The sequence below is a fragment of the Choristoneura fumiferana genome, chromosome 13, assembly GCF_025370935.1.
Source record: "Choristoneura fumiferana chromosome 13, NRCan_CFum_1, whole genome shotgun sequence".
Taxonomy (NCBI): domain Eukaryota; kingdom Metazoa; phylum Arthropoda; class Insecta; order Lepidoptera; family Tortricidae; genus Choristoneura; species Choristoneura fumiferana.
The window spans coordinates 17,294,565-17,318,236 of record NC_133484.1 but is presented as its reverse complement, the minus strand read 5'-3'; the positions used below and the strand labels follow the sequence as shown (position 1 = coordinate 17,318,236).

At 37.4% G+C, this 23,672-nt stretch overlaps 1 protein-coding gene across 1 annotated transcript; it reads right to left on the bottom strand.

Annotated features, from left to right (window-relative positions):
• Nucleotides 1-987: 987 nt before the first annotated feature.
• Nucleotides 988-23,465, bottom strand: LOC141434186 (uncharacterized). The gene is made up of 4 exons (XM_074096542.1): nt 23,169-23,465; nt 5,867-6,188; nt 4,219-4,389; nt 988-3,287 (listed from the first exon to the last, which is right to left on the bottom strand). Exons 1-4 carry the CDS (start codon nt 23,305-23,307, stop codon nt 3,008-3,010), a joined length of 912 nt encoding a protein of 303 aa, XP_073952643.1. The 5' UTR covers nt 23,308-23,465; the 3' UTR covers nt 988-3,007.
• Nucleotides 23,466-23,672: the final 207 nt, after the last annotated feature.

Sequence of the window (23,672 nt, the reverse complement as noted above, 5' to 3'; positions counted from 1 at the left end):
ATTATTCACCTTGATACCTCCACGCGATCCCGAGAAAAATGTCTTGACAGAAGGACAATAAAGGGCTCCTGTAGGGGTTTTATTGTTGCTGTCTGATGTACGGAACTCCAAAAGACGCTAACAGCATGCGCAGTTTTCTTATTGCTAAATTTTACCTCGTTCACCGCTAAGCTACCTCGCACAGTCCCCAATTTCTCCATAGGTGCCTATAGGTAATGTAATTGTAATGTTACTCCTAATTATGATTACTTTTCAAAGGGCTTTCGAAATTTTTGGGATACAATATCCCGTCAGAGCGGTTACATTGTTTTTACATACAATACAATGGCTATTTCGTACAGATTTGGAGATACCATAGAACGCTGGCCAGTCGTGCGTACAGAGAAATGTTATTTAACACCACATTTAGGGTAATCACATCAGTTACCACAGATAAAAAGAAAAAAGGTGGATCAGTTTTGTAATGGCAATTTTGTTACCAAAGTATGGTTTGTAAATTTTCTGGTTTTGAAATAGGTACGAGTACATCGGTGGTACCTAGGCTGACCACTGTCCTAGTAGTTATCAGTTTTAATCTAATGCCATTAGAAATACAGGTTTTGAGCAATAGAGGGCCCATGTCTTCTCGTGGGTGTCGTAAAAGACGATTAAGGGAAACGACTGTGAGTATATGGTACCAGTTAAAATACCGGTATATATCACTCGACGCCCTGGAGCCCAGGAGCGACGACCTGGTTAAGATCGCGGGATTGCGGTGGATGCGAAAAGCACAAGACCGGTCTGAGTGGAGAGCCTTGGGGGAGGCCTATGTCCAGCAGTGGACGTCTTTTGGCTGACATGATGTGATGATGATGATATATCACTCAATACCGATTTTTTTGCTACCAGTTTGAAGCCATGATTATATGTAATATCGAACTGGGTGCAGTGTAAATTATACAATAATAAGGTAGAATTATCATATTTAACGGTAATGAAACAAAGTAATAATTCTCATTTTTAATTTTTATTGTCACTTTATTATTTAGATCTCTATTTACAATAATAAATAGCTATATTTCTGAATCATGCGTTACTTTGCGGAGGTCCATATCAATGTAAGTTCGATAAACAATTACTTAGCTCATCCGAAAATATAATTACTTGCTCGATTATTGTTTACTGAGTGAGTAAAGTAATTGTTTGTAGTTCATTTATATTTTTGGACACGGGAGATGTCGATTACCTACTAATTAAAATATGTTCTACTAATCAATTTACATTTGGACTAAAATCATAACATGACGCCAATTATAGTTTTTGTTTGTTAATACATATATAAATAGCTTATTATATCATCGTGAATAATTTGCGACTGTCTGAGCAAAAAAAGGAAATTTACATTTATTGCCACTTTACTGGTATAAAATCGACTTTTTGTTCATTAATAATTCATGCTAATAAATATCACCAACTTTATCTAATAATAACAAAGTAAGTGTCACAATTTTATGCCGTGTATAATATAAAAGAGTGACTTACCAATATGTGAATACATCTCTTGTCATGCCATACCTATTAAAATATGAAAGTACATACCTACTCATTTACTTTACAATACTTCTGTGCTGACTGTACTTATTGTCAATTGTACTTGCATTGTCATCTAAACTGCATACTTACCCAATCAATAGTGGGCAAAATTAGATTTCTAAGATTTGACAACAGCTTACATACTAAAAACATTGCAAATTCAAAGTTTTTGTTTAAAAATGATAGTAATTACCTACTCGTAGTGTTGTGATGCCCCGCGCGCCACAGCGGTGCGTAACTATTCATGATTCGCCAATTTTTGTTAAGAGTTTCGATCACCTTTTAACATGACTGCATGTTATCTGACAGCTACAATATCTGACACAACAAAGCGTGCATCTGATTCTGATAATCATAAATTTCTAGGGTCGGTAGGACGTGTCAGATATCTTTGCACGCTCCACTGTGGCAGATATTATAGCAGGTGACGGTACTTACCAGAAATCCAAAATCACCCAAAAAAGTTGTTGGTCGCGCGACGGGCTAAGTAAAAGATAATTTTAGTTTCTCAACTCTTTTCTACTTTACACAAGTGCGAATATTATAAACATACTTAACTTTTATATGGCCTTTACGTCTCAAGTTTCTTAAAAGGTATTTGATCATGTAGGCCAGATCAACAAACAACTTAAGATAATTTTATTTACATTGAGAATATGTTCGATTTTATTGTTTTATAATAAAACTTATTTGAACGAAGACTAGACTAATGATGATGAAACTTTCATTTTTTATTATCTCTACGGCGAACATTTTTGACTGCTATTTTAAAGGCCTCGTTTCTTTGGGCCAGCAAGATCTATCTATCATACAATCTCACGATAGACATTGATATTTCGATTACACCTAGAATCGCGGCCCTTTACATATTTATTTATATTAAAAAGTAGCATTGTAATCAATCTCACTTAAATATACTCCATGCCTACGTCTATATACCTACCATATACCTTGTATAGCGTGGGTACACCACAATTAGCAAAATCTCCTACAGAATCCAAAAATCGTTAATGTTGTGTTTTGATATTTCAAGCTGTTCTGGAGTCCTTACATACATATACATAGTTAGGCCCCCGGATTGAGAGGTCTGAAGATCTCAGGACAACGAAGCAGTCCAGGCCGAAAAAGACAGCTCGAAAAAAACGGAAGAATTGCTGATCCGTCTAAATTTGGATATTCTTTTAACACGTCAGATGTTGGCCCCTCCTACAAAGACTTGCTCTCAAATGCCCCTATACAAACAAGAAATCTTCATTTTCTAATAAGGCAGCGCCAAAATAGGGACTATTGGTGGATAGAGACGGGTTAATTTTTTATTGTAGCGGCCGTCCTATGTAGCCACAGATGACCACCTTTGAATTCGGCCCTGCGTATACATACATGTCACTTATGTCCCTGTATCACGAGTCTTTAAACAATACTTAGCAGAATATTTCTACCGGAACATCAACAAGTTTTGCAGCAAACGAAGCGGTGAGGACCTGCATAGGGCCCGTCTCCTTGGACAGGGGTATCTTCTCACGCACATGGCGAACTGCCTGTCGCACTCACACAGCCTCGCTGCGCACCCGTTCACGAACTGATGCTGGCTGCTGTAATTCTCCAGGGCACAAAGAGGCTCCCCGCGATGGCACTTCCAGTAGTACGGTTGGAAGTAGACCGTGTAGAATGGGCAATAGATGTTCTCGTAACATTGATCATGCATCTTGCAGCATCTGTAAAGACATATATCTATAGATATCATGCAACAGTTGACACTAATTGACCTAGTAGAAACCGTAGTAGCTTAGTGGTTTGACCTATGGCTTCTCAAGCAGAGAGTCATGGGTTTGAGCCTGGCTGCCTGACCTGCCTGCGTGGCGGCCTGAGCGCACCTATGAATTTTATGGAATGTGCGAAATTACATTTGAAATTTACCATGAGCTTCACAGTGAAGGGACAAATACTTGCACATACCTGCGAAGAAATTCAATGGTATGCACAGTTTACAATCCGCACTGAGCCTGCGTTGGTAACTATTCTCAAGCGCTCTCATTCTGAGAGGAGCCCTGTGTCCTGCAGTGAGACGTATAATATCACTGACGTCACGTAAAACATTTAGGCAATGAGATGGGAATAGAAGGTTACGGCGCCCGCTAGGGATTACATCAGTTTAGTTAATACTAAACTCTAGCTAGACTCTAGCTACTGGCTACACCAAACAAGGAAGATAACAAGGTCGAGATACCAATTTAGAACAACTAACCAGTGTGTGGTATTATTAATTCTTGTTGTTCTGACATTTTGTTATTGCATAGGTATTATCACTAATTTTATTTACTAGGCAAACCGGTAGAGGTGTGGTGCCAAAACGTACCTATCCGTATTAAATGTTTTTTTTAGCAAAAATGTAAACAAGTTCTTGATTTTAAAATAGCATTGCAATGAAGATTATGTATACAGGTATAAGTGAAACAAAACAACCAAGAAAATCTCTCGCATTTACATTAATGAGCACAGCATTTAGATGCTTCAAACGATGGACCGCTGTCCGCTGAGGGAGACGCGTTAATAAAACATGAGTATAATATAATAAACATCGTAGAATGGTCATTGCTGCTTAATCCACTTACCATATGTGCATCTTCAAATAAAATCATAACTGACCTGTCGATTCCGTCAGTGGGTCTCCCCGATCCTAGGAAGCCACAGTAGCACCCATAGCCCTTGTAGGACAAAGGGTCACAGCCAGTCGCACAGTACATCATATTGTATAGATGCAGGACCCCACGTTTGCCGCGATTCTCGCCTTTACCAAAAGTCTGCGGGTTGATGTTTCTGTAAAACGATTATTTTTGAAATGGCTTCTGTACAATGGAAAATCAGAAAAGAGGAGATACGTAGAAGAACGAGGGTCACCGACTAGCCAAGCGGATTAGCTCATTGAAGTGGCAATGGGTAGGTAATATTCATATAATAAGAAGAACAAATGGTCGTTGGGGCCGAAAAGTTCTTCAATAGCAACCGCGGACCGGCACGAACAGCGTAGGATCTACCAACGAGATGGGTGGATAACCTGGTTGAAGCAGGCTCACGGTTGATGCAGGTCGCTTCCAACCGAAGCAACTGGAGGTTTATGGTGGACGTCCTACGGCTGATATGATGATGATGATGAGGTACAATGGGACAATTGTGTCAGCGTCAAGGTTGAGTGCTACAGGTGAATACAGGTGCGACAGGTTCCTAATTAAGTCTTGAGTTGAGATATCGAAATATCATACAAACTCGTACTGACTGGTAGGTAACTTAGCAAGACGGCACCCATTAATAGTGGGAAATACCCTTAACCCCGGAAAATAATTACAAGCAATTGACTTTTGCCTTCCTTCCACATTGTCAGCATTGCAAACGCAGTCGGAGGCAAAAGCCAGTTTTAATACACAGGGTGTAGAACGACATGGTCTCTGTAATATTGGCCTTTATTCGAATATAATCGTAAGCTGTTTTTGTAGTGAAGCAGGTCTCGTTTTTTTTGTTGCTGATAATGTCGTAATTCACGGAATTAATGTAGCATCCTCTTATGACATGCGATTTATCGTTATTTTATATTCAGATATTTCTAGTGACATGTTTTGGCTTTGAAGTTTGGTTCATTAATTATACGCTTATTATCGTGATCATCAATAAACTAATTGATATGTTTGAAAGGGGGAATAACCAGGGAATAAACACCAACGTTACTCAAACATAGCGAGATCATCATCATCATCATCATCAGCCTACAGCAGTCCACTGCTGGACATAGGCCTCTTCCATGGCGTGCCACAACACTCTGTCTTCAGTCCCTCGCATCCATTCGCCGCCAGCGACTCTCTTAAGGTCGTGCGTCCACAGTGCCTCAGGACGCCCTACACTACGTTCCCGTCCGTATAGTCTCCAAAGCAAGTAAAAAGCTGTAAGCTTGTCATCTTGAGATGCTCGTATTATTTATAAACACCGTTGTTAGAAATTGGCAGCATGCAAGGATTTTTACATTTGTTAGATTTTTCTAGAAAAAGATGTAATGCAATCTTCATTCGCTCATATATTCCTTAGATTTCAATAGATACTGATGATTTATAAGTCATTTGTTTTAGTTAATTTTTTTAATGATAAGGGAGAAATTTCCTCGTAGCCCGACTCCACGCGGCCGGAGGGAACTTATTTATGGGTAAATTTGTGTTTTATGCATATTCTCTATTGAACTCCAGTGAGTTACTAAGTACTTAGTACTATAATTAAAATTAGACATTGTATGTCTATGAATTACAAATACCTGACTCCTTTAAGGTAATCTGCTTCAGGCACTGAATACCTGAACGGATCATGTGCAACCCCAACTAGCAGCTGGTCTTTATTATTAACTGTTTTTATATTCTTAAATGCAAATTCTTCATATTCTAACTCATTATCTTTGGCATCATCTAAATATGTATCTCTATCACTAGAACTAAAGGGATTGGTATAATTTATGGTGTACTCGAATGGTGTGTGTGCAATATGTGCATTTGGCAAAATATATGGCCTTGGGGTGTGCCTTATTTGGACGTAGTTTGTATCATTGTATATTTTCTCGTAAGTGAGATGTCTGGACCAATCTGAAACAAAGAAAAATTCGTTGATTAAATTATTCAGCACGTCGATTAGGTAGGTGGGCCAATCAACTATTTTACCGACACTTTGGGCGTCTCCTGCGTTACCAAAATTGTCTCTGGTGTTACCAAAAAATCGTACTTGCAACAAGATATTTCACGGTTTAATAGGTTGAACTTACGTAGTATGGCATGTATTCATGTACACCATCTATTAAATTACAGAAAAGACATGTTTACTGACAAAAATCTGCAATTGTTTGAAAAATGTTGCGGACAGATTAGTGTGGGTAAAAAAAAATGATTGGCCCAGGTACGTAGTGTATCTGGTTGGTGTCTTTCCAGATATATTTCAACAAATTCTTCCAACGATGGTAACACACATTAAAGATAAAATGACTAGGACTAAAACAAGTTTTCCCAAAGATGAGATCTAACTAGATCGAGTTTCCGTTTCAAGAGCTCTTACATATTTCATTGAAATCGTTATTATTTAGGCCACGTTAAAAAGTAAAATAAAGTGCGTACGAAAACTGGTATAGGTACTACTAAGAAATGTTAAATCCAGAACACAGATATTTTTTGTAATACTGATGTTTATTTTACATTCTACGAGCAGAATTAATAATCGCCTATTTGGAACTTTAACTTCCGAAATTGGTCAAAAAATTACAACACCAGGTTTCCATATCAAATTCACCTAGTAAACCATTGAAAAATCGCCGCTTTTCACGCACTAGATCGTGGAAACAATGCACATCCATGGGCTAATTTTCAATGTAATGTACAATGGCTATTGTATAATAGGCACCGTTTCAATGGGAACTCAACGATGTGTGAAAACGCATGGGAGAGATGGTTTATCCTATCCCATGCTTGTTTCACACTTTATATAACGATATTGGCGTCGTTTAACGAATTTGCGCCTATTGTTACGCTATATTTTATTTTTATTCGACTTGCCGCGTCTGGTTTTAACCGGACCAATCTCTTCTCGTGGATTTCTTCTGCCAGAGTGAGCAGCAGCGCTTTCCGTTAGCAACTACGACTAACTTCTATGAAGCAAGACACTATGGGTAGATAAGAAACCCTTCCAACCCTTTCGTCTCCGTAGTAAGCTCCAGGGTCTTTTTAAGTTTTTTAAGCCGGTGAGAGTCCAGCACTGTCTGGGCTCTCTCTTCCCAGTCGTCTATAATGAATTTTCCCGAGTGCGCGCCCCGTCTCCTATAAAGCACCTCATATAAAATTTAAAAACTAAAAATACCTAGATATATAAACAGAAGCAAGCCAGGACATATTTATTGACTCTTAATGCGATTTTACCCAAAAAAAAACCTAGTCTCCAGTTTTGCGGTGCGGAAGGCAGGGGGAAAACAACACACTATTTTCTCAAGAAATTGTCAGGAAGATTCGTTACCAGAGCAACAATTTTCTGTATTCGGCGTGCAATGGCATGAAAAATCGTGCAAGTTGCATTACATTGCGGCCCTGCTTATTGACCACTACAAACTCGTTGGCTTTACGGCCTCGCAATGTAATGCAACTTGCACGATTTTTCTTGCAAGTCTAAACTCGGCCTAAAGGTTCTATGTTAATATTCCAGTCTAATAATAAGTTCAACGAATTAATGCTGGTACATGTTCAATGAGATAATGACTCATTATTAATGACTAATTAATTCATCTTTGATACACTGAAACAATGGATTCCAGTACATTGAGCACACAATGCTTAACCTCAATTGTTAATTCAGTCATAATTTGAATTTGAGGTTCAAATAATTTACTAAATTACGGTTATTGCGTGTTTTGACTTCATTTTATGAGGTCGCCGTGCTAAGAAGCATTTTAAAAACTATTTATTGGCATTCAAACTCGCAAGATCTACGTCAAACTTAGATTATTAGAATTTTAAACTTAATTTCAATCAGTAAAACAACAAGTTGACGTGTCCACACGTGTCCTAAATTTAGAACATTGCTTGAGGCTTGCGAGGTTAAGTTCTTATAGGGTTAAATCAACAATTGTATTAAAGCTGCATAAGGGGACCAAAGAAATAAACATGTATGTATTTATACAAAATCTAATTTTAACATTTACAGGTTAAATTTAGGACAAGTGCATTTTAACCTGATTAATTACTAGTAATGGCTTGATCGTCGTGCTTGACGATTGTTACAGCTATAATTTGGGTGGCGTGAGATATTGGAAGATTATTCAATGTGATTTGACACGTTTTGCTGATAGCCACTAAATTTGTTTTGGTCTGATGTAGGTACTCGTAGTTCAGTTTAGTTTAAAAACTTACCAAGCGTGAATCGCAACAGCTCTTTACAAGTTTAAGAGCTAGCATAAAAGTGTACCTACTTCATGGTATATTTCTATTAAAAAACACATATTTCTTTTACTTGTTCTGAGAGGCTTCACTTTTTACAAAATTCGATGATTTTCATACTTCGCAGGTTTGTGCGGGTGGGTTTCCTCACGACGTTTTTCTAGCCGTAAAGCTCGTGGTAAATATGAAATGTATTTACGCATACAAATTTCATAGATCAAACCACTAGGCCACCGGTTAATTATCGAGGTACGGAAAAAATAATGTCATGTTTTCATACATGAAAAAAATTCGTGTCACGGTGTTTAGTGTCGCACTTCTCCGAAACGGCTCGACCGATTTTTAGGTTTTTTTTTTGTATAAATTAGATTAGATTTATTTATAACCTTTTGAAAAAATACATTATAAACACATGTCAGTTAATTACAAGAAATTCACAAAAGGATCGTCAAATGTATACAAAAAAAAATCATATTAGAATAAATTGTCAGCCAAAATAAAAAATAGAATTTAGAATGTCAAATTAGAGTTCAATTCAATAATAATAATTAAAAGCAAAACAAGAATATACTTAAATCTATATTTGTTAGCTATGAGAATAAGTCGTAAAGTATTTTTCATTCCCCTACCGCCACACCCCATTTTCTAATCACGATTTTAGTATTTTTGAATGAAAAATATCCAAACATACTAACAAGCTCGATTGCTTTAAAAAAATATATGGCAGAACAACGTTAGCTGAGTCAGCTAGTAATACAATTAAAAAAGCAGTATGACGTCAAAAACGTGTTGCACGCAGCGTAATGCAAAATAAGCATTAAATTACATGATAGCACAAGAAGTGCAAGGTTTATTGCAAATAATGATGTTATTACGTACATATAGTTAATATCTGTTACGGATTAATAATGATTAAATTATTCTTCTCTAATATTTATCATTATTTGATATTTACTATTATGGTAATAATAAAATACAAAATATCCATAGGACTAAAACTACTACTAAATTAAAACAACTAAAACTAAAACTTTAATTAAAAAAGAGAGGTGGGCCTCTTGGCATGGTGCCCATCACGCAGGCAGCATTCCCGCGTTGAACTGCGATTGAGATTCTTTGCGCGAGAAAGCTGCCGGCGCGAGGGTTGCCTGTTGCCTCCCTTAACCTATTGCTGAGCTCCCTGTGTAGCTCCAGCGCACCCTTACCCCAAGGACCTAGAGTCTCGACGCCGAAAGCAAAGAAATGATATTGGGCGCCGAGACAGCTATATTTTGTGACCTTGAGGCGTCCCCGGGCGTCTGCCGCCGCCCCCGCACATTTGGTAGTTGCTGGTAGGTAGGACGCCGCCAGGGTATCTGTACAGGTAGCGTCCCACACCAGCGCACGGCCAGTTAAAATTATAGTTAAAAAGAATACAAACAAATAAAAGACGATCACGGTCATTCAGCTCCGTGTAGGCAACCTCTGTTTGTGATTGCTTCTATATACGAAATAAGCTAATTGCTGACGTTGGTGCAATAGGGCTGCTGCTAGGGTTGCCAATTCACTTCATGTATTTTTAATATATTTTGAATAACGATATAGTAGGGTAAAGGTTCCGCGGATCAAGCGTAGTGTAGGACGTCCACCAACGAGATGGTCGGATGACCTGGTCAAAGCCGTTCACGGTGGGTACAGGCCGCTTCCAACCGAAGCAACTAAATAGAGGTTTCTGAGGGAGGCCTATGTCCAACAGATGACGTCCTACGGCTGATATGATGATGATGTTGATGATCATGATGAGGTAAAGGTTCAATCAGGGGACATATAGGTAGGTCATTCGCTGGTCGATATGAAATAAAAAAAAACTTATTTTACGGGCTATAAAATATCTTGGTGATGTGTTCTGGATGGCGATGTATTGGTTGGACGGTCTGGTAAGAGCATCCTGCGCTTAGCACAAAAACGATCGACTACAAGAATACAAGTCCTGCGTTTCTTGTAAAACTAAATCTAAATTATTTAGCCAGTCTATAGCCTCCCCAGAGCATCATAAATGGTGCATTAAGTATAAACAACCGTGCCAAATTTCATGACTCTATACCCAGCGGAAAAGATTTCAAGGTTTTATTCCGATTCCGTGGGAAAATCGGGATAAAAAATAGCCTGTGTTATTCCAAATGTCCAGCTATCAACATGCAAAATTCCATCCAAATCTGTCTAGCCGTTTTAGCGTGAAGGAGTAACAAACATACACAAACACATACCAACTTTAGCATTTATAATATTAATAGGATTTTGACCCCTTTTCTCTTATATCTTCCATTATCCATTATGCAAAAACGTCTCATTCGAACATTTGTCGTCTCACTTGTGCTCTGTGCGTCATACATTAGCCTCGTTTATACCTACAGACATACTAGCAAGGGTTTTATCTGTAAGAAAGTAACACAGCACAGTAACACAGCCACCCACACACATCCGAATCAATCTTTTTGCGACCCTACGTGCACATGAGTTTGAGCGATTTAATCATTGTGCAAGCAGCCCCATTCCGTTTGGCGATCTCTTCATGTCAAGGTGACGAGTGGTGTAAATCGTGAATTGACGCTATTTTTAAAGTAATTAATTATAGAGATACATCATACTCGATTTCAAACAACTTTCAAACATGTTACGACACCGGTGAAAATATGAAGAATGCATGTTTTAGTTTGCAAAACTACGATATTAAAATAGCTATGTTATTAATAAAGGATCCTTTTTTAAGTGATAAATGGTTATTTTATTTGTAATGTTTTGACACTTATACAATTTTATTGTAGAATTGTCTGTAACGGATTTTACCTAACTCAGTTCATCGATATTCGAATATTTCTACATGATTACGTTTTATGAATTGTACAATTAAATACAATTATGGGGCATGACCATGACACCCCGATCTATAGCTATAGACAGAAAAAATTACCTACGGCAAAAGCCTTTTACAACACTCACTTAAGATATTGTGTTTAAATATTGACCTTTCTTGACCCGAATCCAGATTGACATTAGAGTTGATCATTTGATTTCAGTGTATTCACTTTTGTTTCCGTCACCCCAAGAACAAAATAAAATAGGGATGTTGACGCCATTAAAAATAATTCGAAGGCACGACTCCAGTAAAAAACGCTTTATATTAGCCCTGAAAACCTGATTAATTTTCGATTTACTGTAAAATTAGATTTTTCTTGCTTTAAAACAAATAAATAGTTAGTTGATTGAGTTGGCGTACAAATAGCGACTTCCTCGCTATTGCCATTGAAACTCTATGGGAGAATTGTGTTTTGACAGCTCATAAAAAGTATGTCAGTTGATTGGTGGTGTCAACATCCCTATTACTAAATGACAGTTAACACATTGGCCATAAAGACGCACGTCGATTTTTTATAGCATCACGCTTTTAAAATTCGAATTACAGCAGATTGCTGTCAGTCAGAACGATTCTTGAAATTATTGCCGGCCAGTAATAATAAGTTCGGGGTAATGTGAGAGAATCGGGTCGCGCTCACGATGTGGCAATTGCAATGCAAAATTGTTTCCATGAACACTCCCTTAATGAAAGTCGATTTTTTTTTAATTTACTTTGGTGTGATGGGGTCAAAGTTTGTGGAAAAATATTGAAGAGAAAGACAATCTTATTATGTCAGTTTAAACCGGGTTCCTATGATCTGAACCCAGATGGCCAGCTTCCGATATGATTAGTGATTTTGACTTAAATATCGGATACATTGAGCAAACTGACCTGCGGCAGATCTGAAAGACTGTACAACCGCATTATGTGGCCTTCCCACGGTCGGCTGATACACGCTCATCGGATCGGATCGGGTCGTGGGAAGTTACCTTTAAGGCGCTGACAGACTAGAAGCTAGCTAGTCTCTATAGTACAGAGCTTTGAGGAATGGAGCTTTTCATCAGAATCAAGTTTATGTTGGTGTACATTGTATAACAACGCCTGAAATACCTAGTCTAATGGTTAGAGAATATGACTACGTAACAAAAGGTTGCGGGCTCGAATCCTAGTACCTACATGCAAACTTCCTTAATTAAAATTCATTTGTTTTCTATGTAGCCGCGGCCTCTCATCGTGTTATTACGAGGCGTGTAAGAAGTTGTATGAACTTAATTATTGATTCACCGTCAAACTGTCTTTTTTAATGCAGTAGGACTATCAAATACCGATGATTGTAACATAACATATGACTCATCATAACATCAAGATTGACGGCGTCCTTCAATAAGACGAAATTAGCACATACTAATGTCATGGCATTTAGGTTTCGCGAATAGTTGCCACATAGAATCGGTATCACTATATTAAACAACGTAAAGATTTCATCAGACGAGCCTTTCTTGTAAATTGACCCTCAGGTTAGGTTAGGTAGGTAGTATATATTGACATAGTGATGATGAAACTGTACCATGTTCGATGAAACAAGTGAATGAAATTAGCTTCTGATTAGCTAATTTTAAGTAGACAATTTTTTTTACTGCCAAGTTAAGAGTTTTCAACTAGTGTGTGTTGCCAGTGATGGCCTAAGGTTGTGAGACGCGGTCTCTTGGCGAGACTGGCTGGCTCGGAGAATCCCAAATACGGGTATTCGCCGAATTAAAGTCACTGACTTAGTTCGAAGAATAATGCAAATTGAAGTGGCAACGGGCGGGCCACATCACTCGAAGAATACATAATCGTCGGGGAAGAAAAATTCCTTGAGCGGTGACCACAACCCGAAAGGCGAGACGTTGGTTGCCAATTTCTAAATGGGGGTTGAATTCTGTCTTTGTCCTGAGCAGCAGAAATCTACGTTACGCCACTAGTTCACCCGTTTTTTATGGCCAGTTGAAGTGACTTGAAACATCCGGTGTGCAAAGACCATTGAAGCTCATTTAAATTAGTTTTAGCAATTGACTCGCTCTAAAAATTAAACCTAACCTTGCCACTCCCACTTGTTTAGCAACGAGAAGGCGGATTACTTGCAAAAGAAGAGTAAACTTGCATTCAATTGAAATAAGTGTGTTCTTGCACAACTTGTTTCTACGTAGGGTACACATATACTTATTTGACAATAGCGCTCTTGCGAGGAATATAATAATATATGCATAATTACGATTCAAACGAAATCAACAAGATTACTAAAGCATTTAACAAGCTGTGTAAAATATTAATTGTAATCATTATACATCGATAAATCACGTGATAATTTTTCGATCATTGTTTTTTTCTCTTTGTAAACTGTTTTAGTGCAAGATTTTCCTATATAACTTGAAAAAAGTAAGACTTATAGTTAGGTACGTCAAAAAATATAGTTAGGTACTGCCCCTCATATGGCAGAAAGCGGTATCTAAAAAAACGCACTTGAGTTATTAAGCTACACAACGGCATAAATAATTTAAAATAGTTTATTTTGAGATATCGCCTAAAGAGGGCAGAGAAGTCGTAAATAAGTCCCAAAGTATATTAGTTATAATATAAAACATTGCATTTACACGCGCCTTCTCTAAATTAAGTCGCGCTCCAGCGTCTTAAGTCTCAAATAATAAAAAGCGTTACGTAAGTGAAAGTGCGTGATTATGGTAAAAATGGTGAACTTCTTAATTCCGTTGATCACCGGCGAGCGACCGGCTGACCGTCAACGAAAGTGGTTGGGAGCGTGTCCACTGATCCACTGTCACACGTGTCTGCGCTCGCTAAGGTCCCTCTAGTGTGATCTGTTTGTGACCAAGGTTGCGTGTTTGCGACCTACCTTACGAGACTGCGGGGCTTCTACGAAATTCTAAAATCGAAGTTCGTGTATTTCCGTCCCTCTCACTCTCGTATTAAATAATATAAGCGTCAGCGGGACGGCAAGATACGAAGTTCGAATTTTGCGTTTAGTAGTACGGGCCCTGGAGATGGTATGGAAGCGAGAACTAGAGATAATGCAGGAAATGGAAACAACAATATTTTTGTATTTTCCTTTGAAGTAATTTATTTTAACTAAATTTATTTTAATAAATAATACATTTCCAAATTAAAAAAATGTTTTTATTTAAATAAAGAAGGCATTTTTGATGTTTTAACTGTAAACTAACCATTATTGACACTATCCATTACTTTGAGTAAATGAGTTGCAGTTAACTTCTGTTGCGCTATTGCCACCAATTTATCGTAGCATTTAACCTCGGACGCATGTATTAGCAAGTGACTTGCTAATTTTATGCGCTGACTTACTTGACAATGAACGTTAGAACATTGCAAACAACTGACGTATTGACTGTGCACCATTAATTGTTGCAAAAGTTGTCACTGTCTTGTTTATTTACGTACTAGCTTTATCTGCAGCTTCACTCAACTGCAATTGTAACTCCCGGATTTTCCTTAATACCAAGAGAATTCCTAAGAATAATATTTACTTACGTCACAAAGAAGCGGCAGAGCTTTTGAAATATGGTATACATTTCAGATATTCAAATGTATCTATGATGAGAATCTATGTATTAAATTGAGTCCAAATAATAACCCATTTTAGCTTGAAACAGTAACGACAGACGCTCAAAACGAACTCACAATCTTTCCCATTTGCTTACGAGTAGTAGGATGTACCGTGTATGCAGGACGGTGCCAAGATAAATGACGACGCTGTTTGTCGTACCAGTTTTGACGTAGTGTCGTGGAAACAATGTCTATCGGTCATGAGTGTCGTGATCGTGAAAATATTATTTATACCCATAGCATTTTCATCATAGCATTTCTTTTCGTAGAAAGTGACATTGATTTGTAGAAATGATGACACACCGCTTATTGATTTGGAATACGTTACTATTCAGATATTGTTTACTGCAGTAAATATATAGTTTCACGCGTTGACGTAAATGGGAGCGTGATTAGGTGGTTGTTCTTTTTTTGCGTTTGTGCCATAACGTAATTTGTAAATTTACGTGTTTCTTTGTTTAAATCCTTATTTCATAAGATAAGTCCGCCTTTGTACAAGTATCTCAAAGTTTGTCAATTGTGTTTTGTTTCTTTTTTTTGTACAATAAAGGCTTTACATACATACATACATACATACATTTCATTAATTATTACTTATAAATGTGAGAGATGACGATGATGACAGATGCCTGCGAGGTCTATAGCGTAACTCATCTAGATATTATCTTAAGTATTGAAAGTTTGTGCCGGTTTGGCTTTAGCTGTAAGGGTACAAATTAATTTTAATCTATCTATATAAATAAAAATGAATCGTAAAATGTGTTGCTAAGCGCTAAACTCGGGAACGGCTGGACCGATTTCGCTAATTCTTTATTCGTTGTGTTTGTTATTGTCAGGAGAAGGTTTTTATGAAAGAAAATTTGGAAAAAATTACAACGGGGGCGAAGCCGCGAGCAACAGCTATGGTACAAATTAATTTTAAAAAATAAATAAATAAATGTGTTGTTTTATTATTATAAATGTGAAAATTTGTGATGATGTTTGGATGTTTGTTAGTCAATCACGTCTAAACCGCTGAACCGATTTAGATGAAATTCGGTATAGGTACAGATAGTTCGAGTGCCGGGGAAGGACAAAGGATAGTTTTTATCCCAGAAAATTGCATATTTCCGGCGGGATAGCGATAAACGAATACTTTAAAAAACTACGTGGACGGAGTCGCGAGCAGTTGCTAGTTTATTATACATTCAAAAGTAGCTCTGTTTATCTATCTGTCTGTCTATCGTTATGTTACCATTTCACCTGTAAACCGCTAAACCGATTTAGATGAAATTTGGGAAAGACGTAAGATAGTTTGTATTCCGCAAAATATTGTAAGTAGATTCCACGAGATAGCGAAAACTAGTTGGTCATATTTGATATTAAGTAATACGAGTATTGAGGTATCCCATCTTAGCCTTTTAGGCCTCTAGGTTGGGAACGCATCGGCACACACACACACACACACACACACACACACACACACACACTCACAAGCACTCGCACGCACACGCACACACTCACGCGCACACACACACACACACATTAACACACACATTTCATTTTTATTTTTATTTGTAATGTTCCTCTGCTTGCGTTTCTTTCCTTTTTGTTTTATATTCATTAATTATAACATTTTTGTAAGTAAGTTTAAAACCTATAAGCCATAGTGTAACTAAGAAAATTGGTAAATTTGTAAACCGACTCAGTTGAGTGCCAAGATACAGGCTCAGCCTAGTTTGGTACTCACCAGATATATCTAGTATATTGTAATAGTGGTCATTTTTAGATAAATAAAAATTATTCTTATTCTTATTCTTATTCTTAATCCCCTGGTGTTGCAGGTGTCTATGGGCGGTGGTGATCTCTTACGATCAGGAGAACCACTTATATATTAATTTGTATCATATCATAAAAAACACAGTTACTCGTATTTATAGGACTTTTGCCTGCAACTTCATCTGCCAAAAATTCGTATGTTCACGGAAAGGAAAGGATAGCTGAACTAGTTTGGCTACTTGACGTTTAGCCAAAATTTACTAATTAGGAACCAAAATAATACTAATATTGCAAAACTGATTTTGTAAGACGACTAGGCCTTAGTTTTGTAGTCCCTCAAGTTATGTTACAAGCAACATTTTTTTTTGTTACTGTTAGCAAATCTTTTTTTCAGTGTTGCTATTTCGCGGAAACTATTACTATTGTAAGATTTTTGATATGATATAACTAAGAATTTTCCGTTTTCGATTTTATTTTTTTGGTTATGCATTGCCTTGTTTTATGATTCTATCTACTTGTACAACAATAGTGAGTACCTACATACCTATTGTTATTGTGAAGCATAGAGCAGATGCCAGCCATTCAGTTTAAGATCGTAAGCTCTATATTAATATAATAAAACATATAAATGACGTGCTTTCTTGAAACAGGTTGCGCAAAGTTCAAATTACGCGAAAATATGACATAGGCATATTCTCATTTTGATCTAGACAAGCAGTAGTGAGTCCGGCCAATTTGAAAATAAAAGTTTGCATTTACGAATTATCTTATATTTGGCTAATCTATTAATCGTTATACCTACGACAGTTAATGTTGGTTAGTAAATTGTAAAGTCTACAAATCTTACTTGAAAAAGTAACCAATCTTGAGCTTCAGTTTATCTTCTTTGCTTTGTCTTTTACAATTATCTATAGAAACTGCCACTCAGGTTCTTTTTCTATTGTCGACAAAGCCACTTATTCTTAATATTTATTGAACTTAGTTCCCATTTTTACTACGAGTAAATATCATATTTTAGACGTCCTTGTACAATAAGCAATAAGGCTTTCCACCCAGCAAAATGTTCACATTGGTGATCACATATATTTTGTAACATCTTTGTAAATATATATTGTGGAAGAGCAATAAAGTATCGAGTATTGAGTATATCCTGAATAGCTTACAGTTTTAGAAAAAAAATCGATCGTCCATATGAAACAGAATAAGTTATTTGGGAAATATATTTTCGGCGTAAATTCAGGATCCCACTTAAATCAATTACGATTTAATTTTGCAGGAAGTCATATCATCACAATAATATGCTTCCCCTTTGAAAAAGACTTTGGAAACTAAACACGTATGTGACTAACTGTCGAGAACGACGACGCTTAAGTGATATAATATACAAATGATAATATTACTGGGCTTTTGAACTTGCCAACTACGTGCGGTGTAGACAAATGGGTTTTATTTATCTTGGTGTACGAGACAAGGACTATTTAAACAAATGTATACGGAAAGAACTTGATTTCCGACAAGCAAAATGGTGTAGGGAGCCTATCAGACTTCTATCTACGTATAGGCATTTATTTAAATCAAATAGGAGAACGTACAAGTGAATTATCAACAGACATTTCAGTTGCCAAACTAGAAGGCTATTTTGTAATGCATCTTGACCCTGTGAGTTAAATGTTATAAACGTTCCTATCCCGCGGGAAGTTTGCATTTCCTTTGTCATAGGATAATCCGGGAAAATGCAAAGTACCGTCGGGTAGTATGATGATGGAACTTGGCAGCAACGATAAGGTTAAAGAGATAATTATTTACTTATTGATAAAAACGTTTACATGACATTACAGTACTTAATGACCAATTCATCATGAAACTTAGACTATCTATGAAAGATTATTGTTTTAACGAATAAACACTAACAGGTAACAAACAAATTATATTGGAACAGTAGAACATCTATCGTCCATCGCCTCACAGTACCTCAAGCATTCAGTACGAATTGCCGCCCATCGCCACGCAAACAAGTCGCACTCAGGTGTCGATGCCAGGAGCGCATTGAGCTGTGTAAGGGCACGGGGCAGCGGCGAGTTTCTGTACGACACGGTGCGCGCCGGCGGCACGGCCAACAGATCGCGTCGTCGCGGTCTGATGGCTATCCTCGGGATATCCGGGACATGCAGCAGACATGCAATTATCACATCTGATACAAAATACAGATTTATAAGACCACAGATGTAACTCACAGGTTCACGATAGGGATGCAGCCTAATATCGGTCAAAGCATCATGCGTCTTACTCTCCAAGCCGTAGTAATAAAACACATATTCGAGGATACTGAAGGGGACTACTGGGATGGAACCCATGATTTTCTTTGGCAGATGTATAGAACACGTCATTTGCAGTGAAAATGTTCCATCCTGGGTGATTCAGTTTCTTCGACTGTGCCTGCTGGCAAAGCTAAAAACTAGGATGTGATTTCTTTGTCGTTATATTACATGCTCTCAAGTAAAGATTTATCTTGAGTTGTCAACCTCCATGCAGATTAAGTTGTATTTATTGCTCTCGCCTTTTTTGGCTGTGAAAAAGGAGACAGCGCACTGCTGACACAAAGTTTAAGTAACTGTGGCTTTATAGACTTATATTTAAAGATCGGCGTCACCTTTTTCGTTGAACTTAAGAAGCCTTAAATTTTTTTGCTACAACCCTGCTAGTCTGAAACTACACAACTACTGGTACTTACTTCTTGTTGGTTACCACTTAGTGTAGTTGTGAATTAGCAAAATCAAAAGTTGTAGTTCATGGACATGGATATAGGTACTCGTAACATAAACTTCAGCAAATGAACTCTTGTATCGATCAATTACCCTGTTCACTGTTATCCCTTTGTCATCCAGTTCATTGGTCAAGTATGCATGTAAATCTCTTCATTGCACAAAAAAAAAACAATCGGCAAATTGAGGAACATGTACAAAGAGATGTAACCATGAGATGTATGTGATGTTTTACCATCATATCCCCTGAGGCACAGGTTACAAAGTAGTTTAGGGGTCGAAAGCTCGACCACTTACTTAAGATCTCTTTGTACAAATTTAAGTCTATGCTGTCTATGACACTTGTTATTGTGTATTATAAACATTTTTATTTTATATTTTGTCCGACAAAATAGGTACGATGGAAAAACGTTAATCACTATATCTGTACTGTCTTTATATCCTGTATTGTGTTAACCTTAGATTACTTTGTTAAATAGTAGTTACAGACATCTGGGGGTCTCTGTCACACGGGTCTGACTGTAACTAAGTTCAATACTGATGTTGTAACCGGTGGTGGAGAAATAAATAATAATAATTATTATTATTCTTATTAAAGGTGCACTTATCCTTTTAAGGTTAAAGTGACTTTGTCGTTAAATAATTTTATGAGTTTTACTGGTTATATTCAACTTAAAAAATAGATAAAGCCACATACTCTTAAACAGCTTTACCTACTTTGTATTAGTTCCAACGTTATGGAAATTCACTGATAAATACCTAAACTTTGATACCCAGAAAATGTATAAACTTTACCTTGTGAGACGTGACTGTTATTTTTATATTTAAATGTAATATCAATATCAACAAAAATAACTTGTTATGAATACAACTTTGACTATTTGGGCGTGTTAACCTCCTGCGTCATTCAAAATATCAATGGGAGGGCATATCAACACAATTTTTTGATAACTATCCGATATCTGTCTGTCTGTGTGAACTTTGGAATCATTTTTTGCTAAGTAGGTACATGGTTCAATATTTTACGTTTATAGATAAGTAGACCCTTCAATAAGGGTTTCTGTAACAGGCTAGAACGTGAATTCCGTTCGACAGCTTTGACGTTTGCTTCACGTTTGTGATTGGTTGATGACTCTGCACTCTGCTGGACCTGTCGATGCTAACGCCATCTAGGGATATTTCGCAAGAAAAGAAACCCTGAGTGCCGAAACAAGTGGCGTTTTAGTACGATAATATGAGTAGAACTCCACCTGCATAGTCTGTCTGTCCGTCAAGTTTTACAAGTTTCATAGCCTTCCTTTTATTTGCCATCGTAAGTTCACGTGAATAAACTGAAGATAAAAATGAATGGAAATTTTATAGTATCGTACACGGATATTCAGATCTGGCTTGTGACTAAGAATTTATGTCCTAAGGTGTCTTATTGACGTAGCTCGTATAAAATATGCGACATTGTAATCCGGTAACCGGTTGCGAATACTTCACAGTATGTCTCATGGTATGTGTAGGTACCTATGGTAAATGCATACAAATATTTATGTATAGTAAAAAAAACAAAGAATGGGAGTTTATGTTAGTTTTTTTTTTAATTTTAGAGCTCTAGTTTAATTTTAATCACGCGCAAGAGTGGACCCACCTTTTTCTGATCAATTTACGATGATTTCTTTAACAGATATATGGAATCCCAACGAGAGATATTCAGGTTTCATTCTGTTCGCAAAACAGGTTCAGCGACTACACGTGACAGTAAAGCGACAAGGAACATAAGTGACCAGCTACTTTTGTTGTTGATTGTACCTTTATAAACAATCTTGTTTGAGCGGTTGGGTTCTACTAAAGCAACCTATTAAAATACCTTCCGTAGCATTTTATTTGATGAGACCACATTTGCTTTGTAAGTATTCGCACGTTGTGTAATAAAATCACTAAAATGAATTCATCCAAGTAGCAATACATTGTGGGCTTTGAAAAATCCATCACAACATAACTAGTTCTAGTTCTGCAATCTATAGCTATTCAGTTAATTTTGCTGATATTGTAAAAGATCGGATTAAAGACATTATCATGAAAAATTTGTTGTATTTGTGTGTCTTTGTTAATGTGAATAAATGCCTTCTTTCTTTCTTTCTTTCAAAAAAGTAAATGGGCCCCGTGGGCGCCAGAAGGAGATGAACTTGCATCCCCTGGCATAAAACAAAATACCTACACAGAATAAGACTAAAGTAGAGAATATAAGTAGAACCTTTAAATAGGTAGACCACACCACCAACCAATTGTTGGACTTTCTATGAGCTGTTAAACACGATTCTTCCATAGAGTTTGTACCACAATACCTAGCTATCAAGACACTTTTTCGCCAATTCAGTATTTATTAATTTTAAAGCAACTAATATTCTAATTTTGCAGTTATTTGAAAATTTATTTTATTTTAGAAGTATTTTTTATTAGAGTCACGTCTTAGAAATATTATTTTATGGCGCCAACCACCTTGATATAAAAATGAATGTACCCTTATGTAAAAGTTTAGACTTCAAAAAAATCGTGCAATTCGCTTTACATTGCGGCTCTCGATTTACCACTTTAAACTCGTCTGCTTTACGGCCTCGTAATGTAATGCAACTTAGACGGTCTTTCTTGCAGGTCTAAGCCCAGTTAAGGTCTAATGCACCCCCCGAAAACAATCCTGCCGGTGCCTATGGCGGGGACCTTTAGTAACGGCTGCCTCCGGTAATTTATTCCGGTCCCTTTAACCGTGGGATAGCACGGTTAAAGTGGAACTAGTGATGCCGTAGCAACGGAGCATTGCTCTGATAACCGATCACGTATAACCATCACCGAACAGGTTTGATTCTAACGTAGATTCTAACCGATAATACGGCGGCATTGATTTCCACTCTGTTTTATAACTTTTATAGAAATGTTATTGCCCGCGAGTTCGTCTGCAAATAATTATTTTATCGTCTGTGGGGACTGTTAAATTTTTTGAGATGAAAAATCCTATGGCTTTTTCAGGGTCTCAAAATAACTCCATATTAAATTTTATAATGATCGGTTGCTTATTTTAGGCGTGAAAGCGTGACATATAATCGTATTTTTTTATTCGACTGGATGACAAACGAGCAAGTGGGTCTCCTGATGGTAAGAGATCACCACCGCCCATAAACATCTGCAATACCATGGTTATTGCAGATGCGTTGCCAACCTAGAGGCCTATTACGCTCGTATTACTTAAGGTTAGGTAAGTAAAAAAAAGCCATGGTGGCCTAGTGGTTTAAACTATCGCCTCTCAAACATAGGGTCGTGGGTTCAAACCCCGGCTCGCACCTCTGAGTTTTTCGAAATTCATGTGCGGAATTACGTTTGAAATTTACCACGAGATTTGCGGTGAAGGAAAACATCGTGAGGAAACCTGCACAACCCTGCGAAGCAATTCAATGGTGCGTGTGAAGTTCCCAATCCGCACTGGGCCCGCGTGGGAACTATGGCCCAAGCCCTCTTGTTCTGAGAGGAGGCCTGTGCCAGCAGTGGGACGTATATAGGCTGGGATGATGAGGTAAGTAAATATGGTTTTTGTTGAAATTACTCTAAATTAGACTAAATGAAAACCATTACAACCGGAGAAAATATAAATGACCTCACCTGTCTCACAAACAACCGATGGCACTAAATACACTATCAGACCCGCATAAATGGTCTCCAAACTATTTAATTTCCACCGTTTTCTAATAAACTTCGTCCCACAGCAGTTACTATTTGACACAAACTCTGTACACTCCATCACTTTACCAATATAACGGCAAAATAAAACAAAAGCTACATGCTTTTTTAAAAAGAAAACAATGCGTACATTCTGATTTTAAAACTGGCGCGTCAAAAGCGCGGGAAAAAGACGCGCGAGGCGCATGCGCGGAATCCGTATAATGAACCGCTTTTTTTTCTCGGGCTGGCACAGACCTCCCGCCATAATGCCATTTCAAAAGAAACGTATCTGATTACAGCACCTACAATAAACTGGATTCCGAATAAAACGAATCGACATGGGAATATACCTGACACTGTCACTGGATGGTGAACTTACGCAAAAAAATTAAAACAAATTGTTTTCTTTGTGTTCGTACCTTTGCTGACGTGATAAACAATTGA

Excerpts from the sequence above, each read along its gene's own strand:
- LOC141434186 (XM_074096542.1), bottom strand. The coding sequence starts at position 23,307 with ATGGAGTGTACAGAGTTTGTGTCAAATAGTAACTGCTGTGGGACGAAG. Across the intron at positions 6,189-23,168 it reads ATCGGTTGTTTGTGAGACAG|ATTGGTCCAGACATCTCACT; the intron begins GTGAGGTCATTT and ends TCTTTGTTTCAG. Across the intron at positions 3,288-4,218 it reads CCCACTGACGGAATCGACAG|ATGCTGCAAGATGCATGATC; the intron begins GTCAGTTATGAT and ends ATGTCTTTACAG.